General features: G+C 46.0%; 1 protein-coding gene across 1 annotated transcript; it reads left to right on the forward strand.

Moving 5' to 3' along the window:
- Positions 1-12,775: 12,775 nt before the first annotated feature.
- On the forward strand, positions 12,776-18,823 carry VSX1 (visual system homeobox 1). The gene is given in 5 exon segments (XM_016219061.2): positions 12,776-13,181; positions 15,546-15,624; positions 16,083-16,206; positions 17,130-17,310; positions 18,534-18,823. Coding segments are annotated over 5 exon segments (1,080 nt in total).
- Positions 18,824-24,193: the final 5,370 nt, after the last annotated feature.

Genomic DNA, 24,193 nt, shown 5'->3' on the forward strand with positions numbered 1-24,193 from the left:
TGTGATGAGGCAGGTGTAGCAAAATTTTAACAATTGTTGAGTGTACATGGTAGCTGAATGGGGTTCACCTTCAACTTTTTCAGTATATTTGAAATTTTTCATAATAAAATGTTGGGAGAAAATGGGTTACCGAAAAGTTCTGTGCATTCCAGTTATTTTCATTTAACAAGCAATATGCCTTTAATACACCAAAATACAGTGCAACAAAGTTGTCCCATTCACAAGATAATGGTTGAATTTATTAAAAATATTAATTTATAGTGTCAAAGGTATGGTGTCATAATGGGATACAAATTAAAAGTTGACTTTTTAATTTCTAGATTCTGACAGTATAAGCCAGAATTACACTCTCTTTTGAACAAAGTTCTATGCAAACTCTGACAATCTCTCTAAGGTCTGATTTTAGGGAGGCTTGAGATGAATGACATGGCCCTTGTCCTCACCCCACCCCACCCCCACTTTGTCTGATGTCAACAAGTTCATCGAAAGCAGCCTCTTCCCCATGTTTTACACAGGGAAAGCAGCAACATGACAGTTTGTACACAGGGGATCCTAGACTTGTCCCTACCCCAGGCCCCTCCACTCTGCCTGTGGATAACAAAGTTTTAACATTTACTAAGTGGGAGGTGACAGGTCCTTCCGTCTGTTTCTATTTTCGGCTTCAATTGATAATCAGGCACCTGCAAAATGAGCCAATCTGTTTCATGGAGGGGAAGATGCTTCAGCCAAGCCAATTAGCATCTTGGTTCTGGTTGCCTTGGGAATTTAATTCTGTCACATGGCCCATTTAACATCTCCAAATATTGTTGTGTCCTGAAGAGGGAAGTCATGATTGTTAAATGAGGGAAAGCCCTGGGGACCCATATGCTGAGGATTCCTTGTGTGGAAGGTTGGCTAGGGGCACCAGGGCTGGTGGCTTTTGTCCAGCCCTCATGCCCCCTCCATTCTACTCTTAGGACTCAGCAGCTGGCTCCTAGAAGCACAGACCCTAACCACCCGGTGAGGGAGTGGCAGCTGCCCCCAGATAGTCGCACAGTTGAGTGGGTCTTTTGTCAGCTTAGAAGACATTCCAACTGCCAGTCACCAGTTGGCTTCTCCCAAAGGGGGTGGCAGTGGAGTGGGGCAGCCTGTCTGTGCAGCACATTGTTGACGGGCGGTGATTTGCAAACAGGCCATCATGCGCTGTCCTCTGCAGGGAATGTGCATGGAATGACTGCAAGACAGGGGAAGGACTGAGGCCAGGGGAAGGCTCCAGGAGAGGGAGATTAACCAATTTGATTAGGGAGATCTGAGGAATCATAGAATCTGGGGGAAGTTGAGAAATGTAGGTCTTTTCTCTTGTTTCTCAGAAACCCTCTTTTAAAACAAGTTCCAAGGCCTCCTGTGTTTAACCACCGTTGCTGGGAGAAAATTCTTTGAATCATGCTTATTAAAAAATCTGCTTCCCTCTCTGGATCTGAAGAAGCAAAGAAGGTGCCCAGGATCTCCAGTGTCTGTGTTGCTCATCATTGCCAGATGCCAGTTGGATGGGGGTAGAAAGGTGGCATTCAGTGGTGAGGAGCAGCATGTACCTAACATGTCACGTGGGACCCAGCAGTAACTAACTTTCCCAACAGCTGAGGGTAGCATAGTGGTTAAGCCTTTGGGCTGGGTTCAAAAATGGCTCAGTCACTGCAAACCTGAGACAAGGATTTGGTGGAAAAAGTTTGGCACCTGATCCTGGGAAGCACTGTGAGGGACAGAGAAGAGAAGGCAGCCAAGGCAGGTCCCATTGATGACCAGGTAACTTTTGTAGGCACTTGGGCTGAAGCCTGCTGGGGACCTCTGGGAGCCTGTGTAAACCAGCCTGGTCAGCAGGAAGCTGGGTTCTTTATCTGAGAAGAGTAGTCTAGGATTGCCTGAAGGCTGCTCCCTGGTCCTCCAGGCTGCTCTCACTTGGGTTTGGTCAGGCCAAAGGCAGTAAATGCTTGATAAGAGCCCCAAAGATGCCAGGAAGATGGGGCATGTGCTCCAGCAGTCTCAAGGATGTGCTGGACCTTGCCTCTTTCACTGTCCATACTCTTGGCCTTTCCTCTCCCACCCCTGCCATTTCACTTCGCCCACAAGTACTAAACTGAGAGCCATCCTTGGCCCTGCCTCGGTGTGGCTTCCACCTCCTGCCTGGGGTTGCCTGGACATGGGTATGCAGTACCTGCCTGGAGTTGACACACAAGGCCTTTCTTCCCTGGGGGACAGTTTTCAGACACTCTCCACAAAGCCCCTTCAAAAGCACCACAAAGATAGGGTCATCAACTCAGTAACACACCCCAGCATCGGTATTCCCCCCTTCCCCAGGCCTGTGCACCTGTTCCCTGGGATTGTTGCCCAAACAAGGCCCACAGGCCAGCCTGTGCCAGGCTCTGTCCTCTGCGGTCAATTGCCTGCCTCGTGGCTAGATTGAGGGAGTCCTATCTTACAGGTGTACGGGACAGAGTGGGGACCTGGCTTTGTGGGTGTGTCAGAAAGCGCAGTGGGAGAACCAAGTGGTTTAACTGTAATAATACTGGGATTAGGATGATTGCTATTTTCTTATGTTCTGTATTTCCTACAACAAATATATAGACTTTTATCATCAGAAAAAATGAGTCATATTCAAAAGTAATTATAGTTATTTCAAAAGTGAGATGCGATTGCGAGTATATGTGAAATCAAATAATCAGCTTATTTTGTGTCCAATGATTATGCAGTTGCATTATGTTGCTTTGGGTTTTCCTCCCTCAAAAAAAATAAAATCAGATAGTAATTTTTGTTTCCTGACATTAACACGTGGGCATTACAGGAGCATGTATGTCACATGGTTAATTCATTGGCAGAAGGATTATGCCATCAGGGGAATAAATTCAAAATTCTCAAGGTACTTTGCGCCAGTAATCAGGACTTTATCTCTAAGCTGAAAGATGGGATTGAATTCTTTAACAATGATCAGAAAATGCTTTTAGGAGGATTTCTTTCCTATTAAAAAAATTCTTAAAGTTGCAGTAAAGACTGTGTGAGTTGCCCATGCAGGTGGAGCCTGCAGAGTGCTTGATAGGACAGTTTCTTTCAAAGCCACAGAAAATATATCACAGGAGGAAAAATAATTGTGAAGAGGAAAAGGCTGAGTAAGGGGCAGTCAACGTTACTGATGACATATTGGCAAGTTTTCCTGGCCCGGTTACTTTTGAAGACTATGATTTTTCCCAAGCAAATGTCACTTGGTGACAAGACTCCCATCACTGGCCACCAGAGTGTCCCCTAAACAAGTTGAGAAATCTGGACCTTAAATTAAAATCAGATTCATGCAACTTAATTGTATTTCAACAATTTAATTTAAGTGCAAGTTCTGTGCTTGAAATCTAAGAGTTTCCTTAGTGTTTTAGTGATGTAAATTGGATGGCTTTTACTTACCAGGTGCTCCAGCCCCTCAAGGCCTGAAGGCTTCCAAGGAGAACACTCTAGACCCCACCCCTTCTTTGGGGCTACCTGAAATATCAGGATATTCCTCTTGGTTTGTGCCATTTCACTTACACTTCTGGAACATGAGATGAAATTGCCATCCCCATTCCACTGCCCAAAGGAGAGGTCCTCACTTCTCAGAAAAAATGGATGCCTCCTCTCCTGACCAAGAAAGCCAGTGGAAGCCCTTGTCCAACAATAGCAGCTTAGCTAGGGGTCCTCTGCACTCCTTTTCTCTGCTTCTGGTGAGGCTAAGAGGATCAGAGGCCTTTCTTCTTTCTTCTAGGTGACTATTGCCTAGGTCTGGATCCATACCCCCTCAGAGGAGAAAGAATCTACTCATGATTCCATGTTCAGAACTCAAAGGTACATCTTTTTTTATTGTTGACACTATTACAGATGTCTCCCATTCCCCCAAACCCCCTTTACCCAGGCTCCACCCCCACCCTCCGGCCTTCACCAACTGTTGTCTGTATCCATGAGCTATGCTTTACCTGCTCTTTGACTAATCTTTTCACCTTCCTTCATCTAGTCTCGCCCATCTCCCACCCCTCTGACCCCTGTCAGTTGTTCCATGCATCTGTGCTTCTGGTTCTGTTTTGTTCATCAGTTTATTTTGTTCATTATAGTCCACATATAAGTGAGATCCTATGGTATTTGTCTCTCTCTGGCTGGCTTATTTCGCTTAGCATAATAATGTCCCGGCCTGGCCATGCTGTCACAAAAAGTAAGAGTTCCTTCTAAAAGGAACTTTTAAAAAATTTTTTATCTTTATTGTTGAAAGTATTATAGCCCAGCTGGGCATGGCTCAGCGGATGAGCTTCGACCTAGGATCTAGGAGATCGAGGTTTGATTCCCTGTCAGGGCACATGCCCGGGTTGCGGGCTCGATCCCCAGTCAGGGGCATGCAGGAGGCAGCCAATCAATGACTCTCTCATCATTGATGTTTCTATCTCTCTCTCTTGCTCTCCCTTCCTCTTTCTGAAATCAATAGATATATTTTTTAAAAAAATAAAGTATTACAGAAACCCCCCCTTTTTCCCCATTGATCCCCTCCACCCCACATCCACTGCCCCCTCGGGCCTTCCTAAAAGGGGTACCTTTATTCAGACCAAGGCCCAAGACAGCGGACAATTACAACTTTGACCTAGGAGAAAGCCACAGCTTGGAAACTAGCAAGTATTATGCATGGTTCTTTTCACCTGTTAACTATATGGAAGAAATTAAGTTGTGAGCAATGTACTTTCATGAGCAAACCATTGACTTAATTCTTTTTTTAACAGTTTACTTGAGTGTAATCTACCCCTTTCAGATCGCTGGAGAAAACTTTATGGATAAGAGTTAAGTGTTCACACATGATGAGCACTGAAACATCAAAGAATTTTCTATGCAAATCTCACCACATCCTCTGGTGTCCTAGGGATCTGATCACATATAGGGGACTTCCTGGTGGTAAGAGTCTTTACATTCCTTGTAATATGATCCTGGTGGCCTTGAAATATCATGCGCTGTGGGGTTAAAATGTCATGTGTTTGAATAATGTGTGATCTTGGGCAAGTTCCTTAGCCTTTCTGAGCCTTAATGCATCATCCTTAAAAAGAGGATGACAAGACAGAGTTACATTAAAGAGGATGACAAGACAGAGTCAATTGTAAAATACTGCACAGCAATGGCAATGAATGAAACACAGCTACCTACACAAACATGGATAAACTCACAAATGTAATGTTGAGTGAAAAAAAAAAGCCAGGAAAAAAAGAATCCATATCATACGATTAAAGTTATGTAATATTTAAGAACTGACAAAACTAATCTGTGATGGCAAAAGACAGGAGAATGGTATCTTTGATGGTAGGAGTGGGGGGGGAGGTGGTTCTAGGGTCCTGGTAATTTTCTATTTCTTGATCTGGGTGTAAACATTTTGTGAAAATTCAATGAGCTGTACGTGAACCCCACTCAAGTGGACTCAGAACCAACACAACCAGTGGTGGGCTATAGACCACACGAGAGCTCCACGCTAGTGGCACACCCAAAGGGGAAATTCTGGCAGGCAGCAGACCCTGCTGGAAACAACACCTCGGGACTAGCTCCTGCACAGCGTCTCATACATGGTGATCGAGGTTTACCCTTATAGTCAGCCAGCCTGAAGGGTTAACGCCACCCACAAAAGGGCCAACAGCATTCAAGACTCACCTACAACAGGAGGGTGCACATAATCTAAAAGAAACATTCCTGGTGCACAGAGCTCAGGTGATCTGGAAGATCATGCCATAAAGTCAACAAGTTCAAAGCCGTCATAACAAGTTTGGTAGTCATAGCAGATACACCTAATACAGAGAGAAAGAATGGGGAGACAACGAAAAATGCCCCAAGTGACAGAACAAGAGAAATCCCCAGAAAAAGAATGAAATGAAACGGGGTGAAATGGGAGCAACCAAAATACCAGATGCAGAGTTTAAAACAATGGTTATAAGGATGCTCAAGGACCTAAGGGGAAGAATGGATGATTTCAGGTCAGGAACAAGACAGAAATTGAAAACTCCAGGGAGACACAGTGATAGGGGGTCTGCTATCATTTTGTGAAATTTACCTCTAAGAGCTTCACCAGGATCCCACAATAAACATCAGAGAGAAGTCCCCCATGCTTCCAGTAGCGGTGTGGACAAGGAACCATTTTGAAATATGCCAGGGCACTCTGTTCTTAACAAAGCCTGCCCTTAGCAGAAATTAGTTAACACAAGCCTAACCTACTGAGGTATTGTCAGAGCTTGGAGTAAGGGAAATATCCAACTCTGGTCAGCTCTAGCCTTCCACATGGATGAAAGGAAATACCTAACTTCAGTCACTTTATCTATTTTCTCCCACTTAATAAAGCTGAAAAAAACTGGAAGCACTAGTGAAGTTCACAGCTCAGAGACCTAGGCTCACTAGAAAACTAAGAACTAATCATTGGACTACAGAATGCTTCCCCTTCCCACCCACCCCACCTCATCACCACATCATTAAAGGCCTATTTACAGCAGTTTCATATTACTGAATACATAAAGTCTGGCTGAGAAGATAAAGTTACAAAGCATACCAATAGACAAAAAAACACAATGTAAAGAGACAGCATAAGTGTCAGGACCACACTTAAAAGGGATGTTGGAATTATCAAAGTAGGAATTAAAACAGCTATGATTAATATGCCAAGGGTTCTAATGGCTAAAGACAGCATGCAATAACAGATGCGATGAAAGCAGACAGATGGAAATCCTAAGAAAGAACAACAACAACAACAAATGTTGCAGATAAAAATCACTGCTGGAGAAATGAAGAATGTCTTTGATAGGCTTATTAGTAAACTAGACACAGTGAAACAAGAACCTCTGAGCATGAGGATATCTCCATAAAACCGCGAAAACTGAAAAGCAAAGAAACAGACTTTAAAAAAACATAGGATAGAATATCCAAGGACTGTGGGACAACCACAAAAAAACATAATATACATGTAATATGACTACCAGAAGGAGGAGAATGAGGGAAAGAAACAAAATATTTCAAATAAGAATGGTTAAGAATTTCACCAAAATATCAGAAACCACACCACAGATCCAAGAAGCTCAGAGAATACAACTAGAAAAAGGCCCACCAAAACCACGCCTAAGTATATCATTTTCAAATTACAAAAAATCACCGGTAAAGAAAAAATCCTGAAAAAAGCCGGGGGGGTGGGGAGTCACCTCACCTATAGGAGAGCAAAGATAAGATTTACATTCAACTTCATCTCAGAAACCATGTAAGCAAAGAGAGTAAAGTGAAATATTTAAAGTGTTGAGAGAAAAAAGTCTACCAATCTAGAATCCTGCCTGATACATTATCCTTTAAAGGTAAAGAGAAATGAAGGTTTCCTCAGGCAAATACAAATTAAGGGAATTCTGTCAGTAGATCTGCCTTACAATAAAAGTTAAAAGAAGTTCTTCAGAGAAAGAAAAATAATATAGGTCAGAAATTCAGGTCTACATTTAAAAATAAGCATATCAAAATATGATTACGTGAAGGTAAAATAAAAACTTTTGTTTTAAAAAATTCTTAATTGAAAATTCTTAGTTGATTTAACAGTATGCTTAAAATAATAGCAACAATGCATTCAATTATGTATGCTTATGTATACATGATATATACATATATAAATATAGGCTTATATATGTTTATCTATAAGTGAAATGAATGACAAATGGTGCCTGGAACAGGCGGGAGGAAATTGGATTATCTTGTTATAAGGTACTTGAACTGTCTGCAAAGTGGTACAGTATTATTTGAAAGTGAACTTTGACTAGTTGTAAATGTATACAGCAAACTCTGGGGCAATAACTAAAAAAAGTAAAAAAAGAAGTATAATTCATATGCCAAGAAGAGAAAATACACTTATGTAAAATGCTCAGTTAAAACCACAAAAGGCAAAAAAAAGTATAAGATAAAAATAAGAACAAGGTCCCAGTGGGGTAGCTCAGTTGGTTAGAGCATAGTCCAAATACCCCACAGTTGCACCCTGGCCAGTGTAACTCAGTGGTTAGAGCGTTGGCCAGTGCACTGAAGGGTTGTGGGTTCAATTCCTGGTCAAGGGCATGTACCTGGGTTGCAGTTCCATCCCTGGCCGGCATTGCCTATAACCTGTAACCATTATACCTTGCCTGCTTCTCCATGCCTGTAATTCCTACTTTCCCATGTAATCTTTGTCCTTCTACCCAATATAAGCAGTTGGCTTGTGGGGGAAGGAGGGTAGAGTAGATTTTTGTGGATGACCTGCTGCTCTCCCATAATGCTGGCATTACTGGAATAAACGCTCATATACAGTTCAACCCTGCCTCTGCTTAATTAGCTCAAGTATTGACAGGCAGCTCAGACCCATTTGTTGTCTGGTTTCATGATCAGGATGAAATGTGACCATTTTGATAAGGTGTTTATGTTATCATCCATCACTAGATATTAATAGGAAGAGACCAATAGGAGACATGGTTAAGCATAGTCAGCTGAGAAATGGGAAGCATGAGTCTGTTTGTTTCACCAGGAAGCTACAGCTTCACACAATCCAGGGGATCTCAGCATTGTCCCTCAAAGGGAATTAACACCCCTCCCTTCAACCACCTGGTACCAGGATTGTGGAGGGAGAAGGGGGAGGAAAGCACATGCAATAGAGGTCAAAATAGTGAGGAGGGGTGTGCTTGACCATAGAAGCCTGTCAGTCTAACCTGGAAAAGGGATGGACCCATCAGAAGCCCTGAAAAGCTTGGAAAGTTCGTTGGTTATTTTGGAAAAGCTCTTGGTAAAAACCCCAGGGGAACAAGGAAGTTCTTTCTTTCTGTCTTTCTGTTTCTCTCTCTGTCTCTCTGCCCCCCAGCCCGGAACACATGACCATGACCAACTGGGGCCCGAAGCAGACTGCTCAGGCTCCAAAGAACTAAGCTTTAATATGAAGCAGAAACTCTGGACACTAGCCTTTGTCTTTGCCTTGATGAAGACAAGATTGGACTTTTTCTATGGCAGGATTGATGGACATGGGACATTGGAGGCCCAGGAAGAGCACCCCTTTATTTTGCATCACAAATAAATTTTGCCACACCACAATCTCCTATACATGGGTCCTCAGAATGCTTTCCTCGAGATCCTGTGGAAGAACCCGATTTCCACCGGCAACATTTATAATAATAGTAGCTGCCTTTAATAAGAACCCAAGAGACCTCAGCTATTGTGTTATTTTAGTAATTAGAGGTAGAGCTCGTGGAGAGAGTGAGGAGTCAAGGATAACACTTAAGTTTCTGTTTGGGCCCCTGGGGGGGGTGGGGTAGAGGTAAAGAAGATGTGGGAGATGCAAACGAGGGGAAGACGCTGCATTCAGCACAGGTGGGAAGTTTGGGGCCAGATATCCAGAGGGTCATAGGAGATACTGGCCTGGGCTTCAGGAGCACATGCCAGGCTGGTGACAAGTTTGGGAGTTCTTCGCAAGCAGATGGTGGCTGTACCATGTGATCCACGTGAGGAAGAGAGAATGGTGCCTAAGGGGAGCCTAAGAAGTACCACATGAGTTTGGATTTCCCCTGAAGCAAACTCTGAGTCAAGCACTCCAGGATAAGTAGTTTATCTGGGAGATGGCTTTGAGCAACACCAGGAAGGGAGTGGGGAAGTGAGCAGGGAACAGGTTCCTAGAGGCAGAGCTGGAGACAGGATCTGAATGCATGGGCTTTATAGGGGCTGAGGGGAGAGGTCAGAGAGAAAGGGGCAATGGTGAGCTGTAAACAGCCTACATTCACAGCAGCCAGGGAAGGTGCCGGAGCCCTGGAAAGGGGGTCTGGGTGTGGCACCCACAGCACTTAGGAAGAAATAAATATAGGATGTGATAATTAGCAAGTAACTGGGGCACGACCCTGCTGGGGGCCTCTGGGAGGCAGAATAGAAGACATACCTGAGCTATTACATCCCAGACCTGGGCAGGGTATTTGTACTCTAACTCCTGCCAGTCTTTGGTCCAGGACTTCTCAGGGTGTGTTAATCTTTGGCACTTCTGGCTAGGGGGCAAAGTGGACTCTAGAGACCAGAGACAGCCCCCACGGGAAGACCTGTGGGGGATCGATGTGCTGGAGGCCCAGTGGGCATGCAGGCACAGTGGTTAGGGCATGAGATGTAGACAAGGCAAAATAAGAGTCTGCTACAGCAATCCTTAAAGCAGACACGCAAACAACAGAGAAGGAGCAGACAGAGGCGGGAGGAAAATCAAAAGAGGTAGGGAGCCAGAGGACCCATTTGTGTGGACAGTCACTGGGCAATACATCTTAAGCACACATGTGCATCCCTTCCATTGTGTCTGTACTTTATACCGACAGCCTGCCAGGAGCCACTCCAAAAAGCCCAACGCGGGTCTCTGTTGAGCCACTCACACACGGTCTGGTCCAGCGGGTCCAGGCCAGGCCCCCCTCCCCCATAGGGGGTGGTGTGTGGTGTTGGGGGCGGGGGCTGGAGAAGTGGAGCTCACATTTGTGGTTGGCCACCATGAGGGGCTGGAAACCTTCCCTGGAAAATAGTGAGCGGAGAAACCTTTACTGTAGTTACATCCCGGACAACCCAGGGCTGCACGCGGGAGCGGCTCTGGGTCTGGCCGCAGGTTTGCCTGTGCCTGCCTCACGGACAGGGCGCCCGCGGACGCGGGCTCAGGCCGGCTCGCTCTCCTTTCCGAGTCTTCTGAACGACCAGAAGCCTTTCCCCACCTCGGGGGCTCTGAGCCAAGCGCTTATCCGGGCTGAGCCGCTGCTTTCCCCGTTCTCAGGGGTTGGGGGCGCCGAGCACAGTCTCGCTCCAGAGGACCCTGGATCCCCAGCAGCAGCTGGGGTGGGAGTGAAGCTCGGATTCTACGGGCGGAGGGCGGGGCGGTATGAAAAGCGATTCTCACCGGGGAGGGAGCAGTGAAAGTGCTGCGAAAAGGAAGGGGTGCCAGGGTTCAGCTCTGCGCGCCCCCACTCCCGTCCTGGCAGATGGGACCGGAGGAAGCGTTAGGGGCACTCCCTTCTTGGAACTGCAGGGTCCCCTTAGGGCTCCAACTCGGGCTTCTTCCCTCAGGTCTCTCTCTGCTTCGCTTTCCGGGGTTCTCTCTCCGTGTCCAGTGTGAGCAGGTTAATAAGCCTCAGTTTCTCTCATCTGGAGATGGGTTTTGTAGGCTCCTTCCGAAGTGCTCTTGGCACTGTGTGGCGGTCGCCGTGCGGGGGGACCGAAGTTGGCCATCCACTTGGGGTTTTTGGGTGATCTCTCGCCGCCCCTGGCAGGGGCCCGGGGAGGGAGACTCCAAGACCCTGGCCCAAAGCCGAAAACGACGCGGGCGTCTAACGCCACCCCCGCCCCAGAGCAATTCAAAGGACAATTATCCCAAAGGAAAGTTATTGTTTTGCTAATCCCGGGAACAGCTTGCGAGGGGAGATTTGGGTCTTTCTTTAATATCTGAGAGTTAATGCTCAGCCTTTAGTAATTATCTTCATCGGAAGCCCCGCGTTTAATCTGCATGTTCAGCAGAGGACCCACTCGAGGGCGCGGCGCACAGGGAGACGGACACCCGCTCCGCTGGGTCCGGCTGCGGCGCGAGCACGGGTGAGCCGCCCGCGCCCCTGCGGGCGCCGGAGGTCCCCGGCCCGCGTCGCTGGAGGACGTCGGAGGGCTCGGACCTCAGGGGATGGGACTGAAGAGAGTTTGCTGCCCGGGTTCTTTGTTTCAGAAGGATGGGTTCAAGGCTCCCAGCTCTTCGGGTTGGGTGGGCGCACATTTTCGTGTGAGCCAGGAGTGGCTTTACGCACGTGCTGTGTTTGGCTCCAACTTTAACAATATGGGTGTTTCACATGAAAACCAGGCTTTCTTTGAAGAATCGTAAATTGACAATTTGTTAGCCTCCGTGAAAAAGGGGACCGTCCCAGTAGACAGCCCCTATTTTCCAATTTACTCCCCACTGCTCCCATTTAGGGCTTCAAGATACAATACTGGCACATACACTAAAAAGAGCATTCACTGGTTATCTGAAATTTAAATGTCATTGGACCTCCTGGAATTTAGCTTGCTAAACCTGGCACCTGTTTCTATCGCGGTAGCCGGGTCACTCCACGCCTGTCTCTATTTCTCGCCCTTCCCCCCAGTTCCTGTTAGTTTTGCGACCCCCTAGAGCACTAGGGGGTAGATTTGCCTGAAGGTAAGGTGGGCATGGATTAAAGGAACGTGTTCCACCTTCCCCCCTGGGGATTTTCGAAGAAGGCCTTCCTGGTTCCGGGGCGTGGAGTTGGAGGGCTGGTGGGGGCCATAGGGGTGGCATTAGTGGGAGTGTGGCTGTGAGGGGAGCCCTAGGTCTTAGGGTGCGGCTGGACGGCGGGAGCGAGGCTTCGGGGGCAGCTGCGACCGGAACGAACGTCCACCCAGAGAATCTGGAAGGAAAGGGAATTCCACGCCGTGCCCTGGAACCTGCGCTTTTTAGAGGGGCGCGCAGATATCGGGGTCCCTGTCCCCTCCCTACTTTCCTCCCACCAAAACCGGGGGTGGCGATGGGCAGGGGGACAGCTGGAAAAGAGATGGGTAAAGGACGTGATTGAGGGGACTGCAGCTGTGAGGGCGGGGAACCGGTGGCGTGCGCTCTCACGGCGTCTGGGGCGATGACGCGTCCGCGCCGGGCTGATTGGAGCCCCGCCGGCCTTCCGCGCCCGACGGGCGACCCAGCTATATAAAGCGTCCTCCCAGCTGAGCCCCTTCGCGATGGTGTCCTACGGAAGGGGGGTCAAGCCGCGCCGACTGAGGAGCCATGACGGGCCGAGACGCGCTTTCCGAAGGGCGCGCTCGGAGCAAGGCGCTGGTGCCGGGTGGCTCCTCCACTGGCCCGCGCCCCCGGGGCTTCGCCATCACCGACCTGCTGGGCCTGGAGGCCGAGCTGCCGTCTCCTCCCGGAGTCGGGCAGGGGTCGGACTGCGAGGGTCCGGGTCCCAGGCTCGGCAGCCCCGGCCTGGCGTTCGGGACCCTGCCTCTGGGTCTCCGCCTCCTCTGCGGCCTCGGCGCGCAGCCTCCTGCGGCCGCTAGGGCGCCCTGCCTGCTCCTCGCCGACAAGCCCTTTCTGCCGCGCCCGGGGCCCGAGCCTGCCACCCCACCAGCCCTCCGTCGCCCGCCGTCCCCGCTTGGCCGCCAGAAGCGCAGCGAGAGCGTCTCCACGTCCGGTAATCAGGCCACCCCATCCCACTCCTGACCCTGTTCCCTCCGGTGTGGGCCGCGCAGGAGTAACACGGCATCATCCCACATGCGCTCTCACCCCCAGCATCCTAGATCCAAGGGATGTCTGGACCCCAGATGCTGGCTGGGTCCGGGGGAGGCGCATCCTCGCATCTGCACCCCCCTGCCTCGGGCCTCTCCCTAAATCCCTGGCTCTCCTCGGATTCCGAGCTCGGCAGAGGGTGACTACCACTCCCACCCGGTTTCGGACCTGCCCTGCCTGGCGGTCTGGAGGACCCGGCAGCGGTCCGCCGAGGGCCTTTCCCCAGCGCCCCGCTCGAACCTCGGCCTCTGGGAACCGCGTAGGTCGGGAAGCCTGTCTTACTCACCAGCAGCCCAGACCCCGGCAACCCGCGGGCGCTCAAACGTTTGCAGAATTGGTTGAATGATCCAGGGGTCCTTGAGGAGCACTGGGCCTACCTCCCCGGGTGCTGACAGGGTGTCTGAGGGCCTCGCTTCTCTCCTGGCGCCGCCCTCCTTAGTCTTGAGAAAGGAAGCAACCTCGCCAATTTCATTGTAGTCGGGCTTAGCGTTTTGTTCCCAGCCCACCTATTTCCTCAAAGACTTCGAGGCTGATTATAGGGAAGGAGAAGGAAGCAATACAGTTCTTTAAAGGACAAGGGCTTAGAAACTGAGACGTTTACGGTGTTGGGGAAAATTACATAAGAAAACATGGACTGAGATAAACTATGTAGTAGAATCTAGAGCTGAGCATCCAGGCAGCCAAGGCAAAAAGAGTACATTGGGTCTCCACTGATTAAAAAAAAAGGAAGGCAGTAGGCAAGTGAGCTTTGGCTCAACTCCAAAAGCACTTAATTTTATGAGTCTATAAAATAAAACGAACCTGCCATTAGTTTTTTTTCACTAAAACTGTAGAAACCACCAACATAGGATGGGATCTTTCCTCTGAGCGCTGATAAAATGAAAAGCAAAATGCAACTAAATCTTAGTCTGTGAGGGAATTTCTGGAAGATCAAGAGCAATGCTACCCAATAGAAATATGTGGCTGCGAGTGTAAGAGATTCTCTTTACGATTTTTTTAATTGATTTTTTAGAGACACAGGAAGGGAGAGGGAGAGACACTGATCTAGAGCAAAACATCAATCAGCTGCCGCCTGGGCGCCCCCTACAGGGGGTGGGGGATCCAGCCAGAGCCCCCCGACCTGAGTATGTGCCCTGACAGAATCATACCAGCAACCTTTCCTTGCAAGGGACAATGCCCAGCCAACTGAGCCACACACTAGAAAGGAAAAATAAACAAGTGAAATTAATTTAAATACTATATTACATTTAATCCAATACACACAAAAGATCATGTACATGTAATGAATATAAAAATTATTATTTTACTTTTGAGGTACTAAGTCTTCTAAATCAACTGAATACATTACATTTACAGCAAGTCTCAATTTGGACCAGCCACATTTCATGCATTCAGTGATGTCGTGTCTAATGGTACCAGAGTGGACAGCATGGATATTATATTATAATCCAAGCATACAGTTTTCTGGTGAGCTAATTGGTGTTCGAGTAAAACTAATATTATTTTATTTTTCCCTTTACTTTACCTTTTAATACCTTGAGGCACAAATGCTTTCTAACAATGAATCTGACAATAGTTTGATATTCTAACCTTCCGTTTTATCTGGATCCTTTAATATAAAGGATATCAAAAGATAAAACATAGTAAGGTTCTCAATATTTTTTTCAAGTGCACCTAAGAATCATCTGGGCATATGTGTCAAGAATGAGTTTTTCTGGACCCTACTCCAAAGATTCAGAACTGGTACAGCAGTGCAAGGAGCGCAGTTTTGACAAGAGTTCTGATGTCACAGACTTCGGCCGGCCTTTGAGAAGTGTTGGTGTGCTGATTAAGTTAAAGAAGTTGGAAGCAGTAGAAAGCGGATAAGGTTGGGAGCTGAGTGGGGATAGAAATTCAATGAATGGCCAGGTAGCTTTGGCTTCACACAGTCTGGAGTTTGAATCCCAACTTCACCATTTACTACTTGTGTGATCATGGACAAATTACTTAATCTCTCTGTGCCTCAGTCTCCTCATCTGTAAGAATAGGCTACTAACAGCAGCTACCTTGGAGTTCTCTGATTTGCTGAAGAATAATCGCAGTAATGCATGAGCGGTGCTGAGCACAGCACCTGGGTTACAGCAAGTGCTAAAAAGGCCAGCTTGTATTGCTAAGTATCATTCACGTTCTTCAGCAGGTTCATAGCTTTAATCCTCATATTAAAATCCAGAAAATAAAGTGAGAAAACATGCTCACTTTTAAAGTCCTCTTTTTCTCCTTCTGCTAACAGATGAGGAAAACCTGTCTGAAAACAGGAGTGACCCGAAGGTGACCCCCACGCCTGGCAAGAGGAAGAAGAGGCGGCGCAGGTACAGGGCCAGGCCAGCCTCCCTGACCCTTTCCTCAGGACACGCAGCATCTGAGAGTGTGTGGTCTTGCATTAGGGGACGCCCACTGGCCTTCAGGCTGGCAGTAGGAAGGGTACAGTAATCATTTAGGAACATAATTCTACAAATCCCAGGAGGCTGCAGGACAGTTTTTGCAGCATTTAAAAGACAGAATTTTGTGGGCCTTTAAAATGGGTCTTCTTAGAATGAGTTGATGGAATACGCTGAGGACGGGAAAAAGTGCTGAAGAACCCTGTCTTATTTGAACCAAACTTCTGCACTTTCCAGGGGTTAATCATTCAGAGGTGGGGTATTCAGTTATTGTGAGGTGGCCTTTTGGGGTGTGGACAGTAGGGGAGGTAGGCACGGGGTCCCTAAGCTGGGAAGCCTGGCATCCTCCTTTGGCCATGTTTCCACGCATCTTTCGGGCCTCCCTGCAGGACTGTCTTCACTGCCCAGCAGCTGGAAGAGATGGAGAAGGCGTTCAATGAGGCACACTACCCAGATGTGTATGTCCGGGAAATGCTGGCCATGAAAACTGAGCTCCCTGAAGACCGGATACAGGTGTCTGGGGTTCCCTTCTTTCCACAGACACTGTAGAGAACGTGTTAATCTCACACTCAGTGTGACCCACAGCCACCTCTACAGCCAAGCACATTCCCTTGCACAGGCAAACTGAGGGCCACTCAGCTGCAGGCACATAGTGCTAGAGCAGAGCCTTCCTTTATGTTTATGTAAGAGGATATCCCCTGTAACCTTCATGCCTTTTTTCCTTTTATTAAGTCATTCTTTAAAAGCACAGTGTCGTGTGCTGCAACTAGAAACCATGTAAAGATACATCAATGAAAGAAAGTGACCACCCATCCCTATAAACCCTCAAAGAAACCAATGTAAGTAGCCTCATGTGGCCTTTCTGCTCACTGTCGCCATGTCATATATATCTGGCCCTGAACAAATACACTCACATACATTTAGAATGTTGTTTTGTTTTTACAAAAAGGCATCATGTTATGCAATTTTGCCTCTGCTTGACAACACATGTAGGGCATTTATCAAGGTCAGAAGATATGCCACAAACTCACTTTTTTTAAACGGCTAAACAATATTCCATACTATTCCTTTATTAAGCTAACAGTTTTCCATGAGAAATACCACCAGCAACCCAACAACCTAAGATTAGAATGGGCCATAGACTGAGTGACCTCTTTCCAAACCATGAGAAAAACCAGAAGACATTAGAGTTGACTCCTTTGCACAATGTAGGAAAGAATACTTTAGTTTTATTTTTGTCAACTCTATGGAAAACTTCAGTGGAAACTGGTCACATATTACCCCACGACGAGTCCCTGTGAGTTTTGAGTGACCAGTGGGCACAGTTCCTGAAAGGTCTCGGGTCTTACGAGCTTCCCAAATTGGCCCATTTTAGAGCTCCCCGCTCAGGGACACCTCCAAGCGCCCTGGTCACAGTGTCTCCTGCCTCATACCAGGTCTGGTTTCAAAATCGGAGAGCCAAGTGGCGGAAGCAGGAGAAGCGCTGGGGCCGCAGCAGCGTGATGGCCGAGTATGGGCTGTACGGGGCCATGGTGCGACACTGCATCCCTCTGCCGGACTCTGTCCTCAGCTCCACGGAGGGCAGCCTGGCCCGTTTCTGTGCGCCCTGGCTCCTTGGTAAGGAAGAGAAGACGGTCCTGCAGTGAGCACAGGGCCAGAGATGTTGGGGGTGGCATTCCCATGTGGGACAGCCGTTTGCAAAGCAAAACAATGTGAGTTTACTCGGACTCAGACCCAGAATATCACATCAGATTTGTAATTAATTACAGGGTTTGGTCAGTTGCCTTATTTTTTCATTAGAACTGCCTAGCAAGTTCACTTCAGGCCTTGTTTTTAAGAGTGGAATGATATACTTCTATTATGTGAAATACGTTTCCAAAATGTTGAGTGCTATTTGAATTTGGGGAAACTATCAAATTTAGAGCTCGTGGTAATGGGAAACAGGGCAGTGCACAGTAAGCAGTGAAACCCGGAGATGATGGATGCCCTACATACCCAAGTCAGGAGGTCTGGTTCCCGGTAGTGGTTCTGCCATTAACAACCTGCCTCGTAGCTTTTCTTTCCCTTAGATTTTGATGCTAGAACAGTCTACACTGGTGAGGTCTAAGCTTTGGGGTTGGGTGTTCTGAGGAAACACCACCCATAGTGGTCTAATTGCTGTTACCAGAGACCAAGGGGCAGGGATCACAGCTTAAGGAAATGAGTCACAATAGCACCCTGCACAGGGTGGGAGATTAGAGTTAGAGACCTGGGGTTGGCATATTAGGTTGGAGAAGAAGGGTTTTTGTTCAGCCTCTACTGACCAGACACTATGCTAGTATTAGAGATACTAACTGGAAATACAGTCTTGACTTTGCCCTCAAGGACTGAAGAGGCTGAGAGAGAGAAAATTCAGCAGGAAATCAAGCCTACCCTTCCGAACTTACAGGATGAGGGGTGGGGTGGGTGGGTGAGTGGGGGGTGCCTACTGATATTTGCGAGTTCATGGCCGTGCAAGAAATTGGGCTCAGTGTTGCCAGACATTCTGACTTTTTGAGAGAAGCTGGAAGTCTGGCTTTTGATGTACAATCTCCTGATTTTAAAATGTTGGCAAGGATTTTTAAAATAAAATTTAAATCACTGTGTCATCTAAACAAGGTGAGTTTGCTGGCTGCACCTGGCTGGCACACACCAGTTTGCAACCCCTAACAGTGGGAGTTACCTATGTGACTCTCCTGAGGACCCAGAGAGAGGTACTGACAAGGGCAATTCTAATGGGACTTAGAGAAAAATAACAGAAGAAATTTACTTAATTGCTGAATTTAGAGATATCTATTTTTTTTTTTTTTCTTTTTTGCAAGGGATGCATAAAAAATCCACAGGAATGTTAAGTAAAACAGGAAATGAAGAAAAGCTGGCTGGACTCTGGGGCCCTGACCACCTCAAGGAAGGTTCTAGTCCAAGTCAGGCAAGATCTCAGAGATTCTCCAATGAAGGCAGCCCTGAGAATGACTTGGAAGATGTTGCCATTGATCTCTCTAGCTCCGCATGTCAGGAAACCAAGAAGGTGTACCAGGGGGGCAATGCTCAAGGATACTCAGGTCCTGAGGGGCTGGAGGGGCTCTAGCCTGGGAAGGTGGGAGAGTTCTGAGGCCCACAGGTCTCACCCTCAAAGATTGGAAATACGCAAATTCTTCATTTTGGCTTTTTCAAAAAACAAAAGTTGTCCAGGACAAATCATCTCAGTTAGATTGTCTTCCTAGTGTCAGGATAAAATTCAGTGCCACTTGTTTTAAGAAGACAAATGCACTGGTGACTTAGGAAAAACTCCATCTTGTTCTAGAATGGAAACCACTCCTCCTTAAAGGCACTTGAACCAGTTAATTTGGTGTAAAAATTTTATTTTCTTCTGTAGAACTTGAGGAGGGAAAGCTTTAGTTCAAACAGCATTTTCGCTGCTGGGCATCATTTGAGATTTGGTTCAATATACTGTGCCAATTAATAGGTTAGGTCTGATATCCTCACTCCAAACTCAAAAATATAAAAGTACTTAACCTTCAGAGAATCAGATGTGTTTATAAATCGTGAAGACCCCATGCAGACATATGAATGACTTATATTATCTTTATCTTGAACTTGACTTCAGACATTTCAATTTTCTTGCCAGGCAATAATTTTGCATTCTCCTGAGTTTCATTTGTTCTGCTATGTGTGTTGGAGTTCATAAAAAACAAAGCCATGCCCGGCTGGTGTGGCTCACTGGTTGAGTGTCGACCTATGAACCAGGAGATCATGGTTCGATACATGGTCAGGGCACATGCCCAGATTGTGGGCTCCATCCCCAGTAGGAGGTGTGTAGGAGGCAGCTGATCAATGAGTCTCATCATTGTTTCTATCTCTCCCTCTCCCTTACTCTCTCTGAAATCAATAAAAGCATGTTTTTTTTAAAAAGATCCTATAAAAAAAAAAGCCATGCTTTCCCCTTTCAGAAATTACATGAGATCATATTTAAACAATTGTTGATTATCTATAAACAGTGTTTTAAGGTCATCCCAGGTTTCTTGGTCTTTTAAAATTTGTTTGAAAGCACTTCAGTGACTTGGATTTCGTGAATATTTCCTTTCGTGTATTTTCTTTGCCACTTATTTATTATGTAAAAATAAACTGTGTGGTTTGTTTGCCTGTCCAGGTGCTCCTTCTATTACACACTTGCAAGTCTCCATATCATTGTCCATTCCCTGACAAGCCCTACCCCAGCATCCCCTTTCAGTCTGGGGATGTGTAAAGCATTTCCTTCTTCAGGCTGCAGCACTTATCATGTGTTGCTTTGGAAACGCCTGAGTCAGTAGCCGTGTCTGATTCACCCTTTATAGTTCAGAGTCCAGAGAGAGCTGAGGGTGAAATGTGGAGCTTCATGAAGAAGGCAGAGCCCGAAAGGAGAGAGGAAACACTACTTGCAAGGGTTTCCTCTGGAAATCAGTGCAGTCACCTGTCAGGTGGGGCCTGGCTCTCCCATCTCTCCAGATGAGAAAGTAAGGACTCCCTTCTTTGTGAAAAGTAAATGTCACCTATCCTAACTATAAAAACAAAACAAGATCATACAGTATTTGTCTTTCTGATTTATTTCATTAGCATAATGCCCTCAAAGTCCATCCATATTGTCGCAAATGGCAAGATTTCCTTTTTTTCTTGTAGCTGAATAACATTCCAGTGTGTGCATGTGTGTGTGACATTTTCTGTCAATAGATGCTTAGGTTGTTTTCATGTTTTAGCTTTGTGAGTAATGCTGCAATGAATGTAGGAGTGCAGATGACCGTTAAAGATAGTGGATATACACCTGGAAGAGGGATTACTGGATCACATGATAGTACCATTTTTAATTTTTTGAGGAACTTCCATACTGGCTGTACCTGCCCCAATATCTCTTAATAGTGTGTGTACTTCCTAAGAAGAAGGACATTCTCTTACATAATATGAATAGCTTTCAACTTCAGAAAAATCTGAATATAATGCTTTAATTTAAACCTAAAGACAACATTCTAAACCTGAATAAAATACAGTGTTCTAAAACTGAATACAACATAGTATTGTTGTGGGACAATGAAAAGCTAGGAAAATTCCGGGACAAGTGGAATAGGGAAACTGAGACAGGAAAATTAAAGCCAAAAAACTTTGCAGGCCGCTGAGAGCAGGACTTTATCTAGCAAAAAAAGGGTTAAAACCTCTCCTCACAAAACCAGAGACTACTTAGTGCAAGTCATCCTGGAGCTGTTAAGACAGCAGGGAGGAGGGAAAGGAAAAGTGGTTTTATCTTATCCCACTGTTTACCGGGGATGGGGAACCTTTTTTCTGCCAAGAACCATTTGGACATTTATAATATCATTCTTGGGCATACAAAATTATCAACTTAAAAATTAGGCTGCTCTATTTGGTCAAATATTTAATTGAAATTATTGAATTATGAGTCCCACCTGTGGTTGCCTTGGCAGGGCCAGACCAAATGATTTTTCGGGCTGGACATTCCCCACCCCTGGTTTAACAGAGAAGCCAGCAGTCTTAGGATTTAATTGCCAGGTGCTTCTCATAAATTCTAGGAAAAGCCATATCAAAGAAAAGGCGAGACCTTCAGAGTAAATCTATACCAGGATATCTAGTAAAGAAATTAAAAAACAAAACACCTATAGACAAGAGGTTGTATAAGGCAGAAATCCCCCCAACCCCACTCGCTCTTCAGATCAGCTGAGAGCCCATCTGTGCTTCATAAGCCAGATGTATAGATTTGCTTGCCTTGCTTCTATAATAACTGTGTATGCTTTAATTTTTAATAAATTGGCTTTATCACAACGCAATCATCTGAAGTCACTTGTTTGAATTAGTAAGAGCATGACAAGAATCGAGGTGGAGACAGCCCTCTACCTCTGACTCAGGGGGCTGTCCGATAACACCTCCTTGGTGTCTGTGAGAGGAGCCTGTACAGTATTAATTAGATACAACATCTAATAATAAATACAGTATTCTAATTTGAATATAAAGCTTTTATTTAATACAATTCAGTATTAATTACAATATCATAAATCTGAAAACAGTACAGTATTCTAAATCTGATCCAATTTTGCCAATTGACTCAATAAATAATGTTCTTTACAGAAATTTTTTTTCCATATAGGTTCCAGTCTGGAATCACACACTGCATTTAGTTGTCATGTCCCTTTAAATTTGGAACAATTCTCAGCCTTTGTCTTTCATAACATTGACATTTTTCAAGAACACAGATCACATATTTTACAGTGTCCCCTCAGTTTGGGTCTGTCTAATGTTCTTTTATGATTAGATTTCAAGTTATACATTTTGGTGGGAATACTCCTCAAGTAATCAGCTGAAAGGATTAAAAGGTTGGCTCAGGCCCTGGCCGGTGTGGCTCAGTGCTTAGAGTGCCGGCTCGAGCACCGAAGGGCCACAGGTTCCATTCCTGGTCAAAGGCACATACTTGGGTTGCTGGTTCAATTCCCGGCCCTGGTCAGGGTGCGTGGGGGAGGCAACTGATCAATGTGTCTCTCTCACGTCCACGTCTCTCTCTCTCCGTCCCCACCGCTGATCCCTCCATCCCTTCCACTCTCTCTAAAAATCAATGGGAAAAAATATATCCTCAAGTGAGGATTAACAACAACAGCAAAGCTGACTCAGAACAGAAAGGCAAGGGGTGGGAGATAGGAGGGCAGTTTCTCCTGTTATTATTACTGAACTCAAGGGGCTTGCTGCTTGAAGTGTTCTATTCAAGAACCAGCTGTGGTGTTGCAAGATACTTTTATTTACTTGCAGCAAGTAAAGGAGACAGGAGCTTCACAGCTAAAGCTCTGGCTCCCTGAAGGGAGGCTTGGCCATGCCTACACACTCGATCTGGTCAGTTACATGTGTTTTTCTTTGCAGTTGGCTACACTTAGCAGCTGAGTTCCTGTCAGCTCATTCTGTTTACATCTGGTCTGCAAAATCCTATGTTACATTTTCACATTTAGCAAGAAGAGCATTTAGTAAGAATCTCCCAGACCTTGAGACCCTTGTCCTACCTAGCAATTCCCCCGAGATTTTTTTACTCCTTACCCTGAAGTAATGGGGCCAAGGGTCATACTTCTGTAACTATTTCCAGCTGAACATGGATGGAGTATGTCTTTGAGTTAGAGGAGGGAAATTCTCTGGCTGCCTGATTTATGAAAGTCTTGGGGGTCCCCTAGGTCCTGGGATTTCTGAGAATAGGCGTGCAAAATAGTCATCACTTATCTGGTCTTTTGAAGAGCAGCTTTCGGTCACACAGAAGTTAGCAGGAGTACTATGGATCTGCTTCTTTATCTCGCTGGGTAGTATAAAGCTGGTTTAACTGGAGAGTGATGAATCCAGGAAGCTATAGCTTTGGGTTTTTGAAAAATCTTTGTGTGTGTTTTCTTAATATGTTTTTATTGATTTCAGAGAGAGGAAGGCAGAGAGATATAGAAACATCAACGATGAGTCACTGATTGGCTGCCTCCTCCACCCCTCCCACACCTCCCCCAGGATCAAGCCTGCAACCCAGGCATCTGCTCTGACCGGGAATGGAATCATGGCCTCCTGGTTCATAGGTCGATGCTCAACCACCGAGCAACACTGCCTGGGCCAGGAAGCTATATCTTATGGTTTAAGAGAAGAATGAATTGTTAATAACACTAAATGAGAACCTGTCCATATTGGGTTTGGTTGGTCTTGCAGGGATCCTGATTTCCAGGTTTTAAAATATACCCAGGTCCCTGAATTATATGGGTGTAGCTTAGTATTAATCGGTGTGGTTAAAATCAGAATAGCATATTTATTTGTGTTCAGTTACCTTTCCTAGTTGAATAATATGTTTGACAGACTGTTCTAGAAATGGGTCCAGATATCCTAAAATTTTAGAGGAGCCCCCAAAGGGCCTACTATACATAATTTCAAAATGACCTAATTTAAGCATTCCTTTAGGTATTGCCCCGATGCAGGTTAGGGCAATTGGTGGTAAATTAAGCCAGGTCTCATGGATTTCCTGGCACGGTTTGGCCAGGGTCTTTTTGAGTATTTTATTACCATTTTTCCTGAGGACTGTGGTCACCTAATTTGGAGAGCTCTCGCTATTCCCTTTATTATGGCCACCGTGAAAGCTGGCTCAATGTCCCTTTAAAAAGCCCCGGGGGAGTCCAAACCTAGGTATTATTTCCTTAAGCAGTGCCTTTATAACGTTTTGCCCCTTTCAGGTCAGCATGCAAATGCCTGAACCAATCCAGGAAAGGTTTCTACTAACACTAATAAGTATTCGGATGCTCCTCCTGGACATTACTGCAGAGTCGACCTGTCCATCTTCTCTGGGCAGCAATCCCTGGAACTGGACTGCCTGACTTAAAGGTGGTAACAGAGGTTTGCCCAAACCATTTATACAGTGCTTCCTTTCCATAATGTGTGAAATCATGGGCTTCAAAATCTTACTGTGTTCATTGATCATCCAACCCTTAGATATAGAGTCGGT

This window comes from Miniopterus natalensis, chromosome 7 (assembly GCF_054644295.1).
Source record: "Miniopterus natalensis isolate mMinNat1 chromosome 7, mMinNat1.hap1, whole genome shotgun sequence".
Classification (NCBI taxonomy): Eukaryota; Metazoa; Chordata; class Mammalia; order Chiroptera; family Miniopteridae; genus Miniopterus; species Miniopterus natalensis.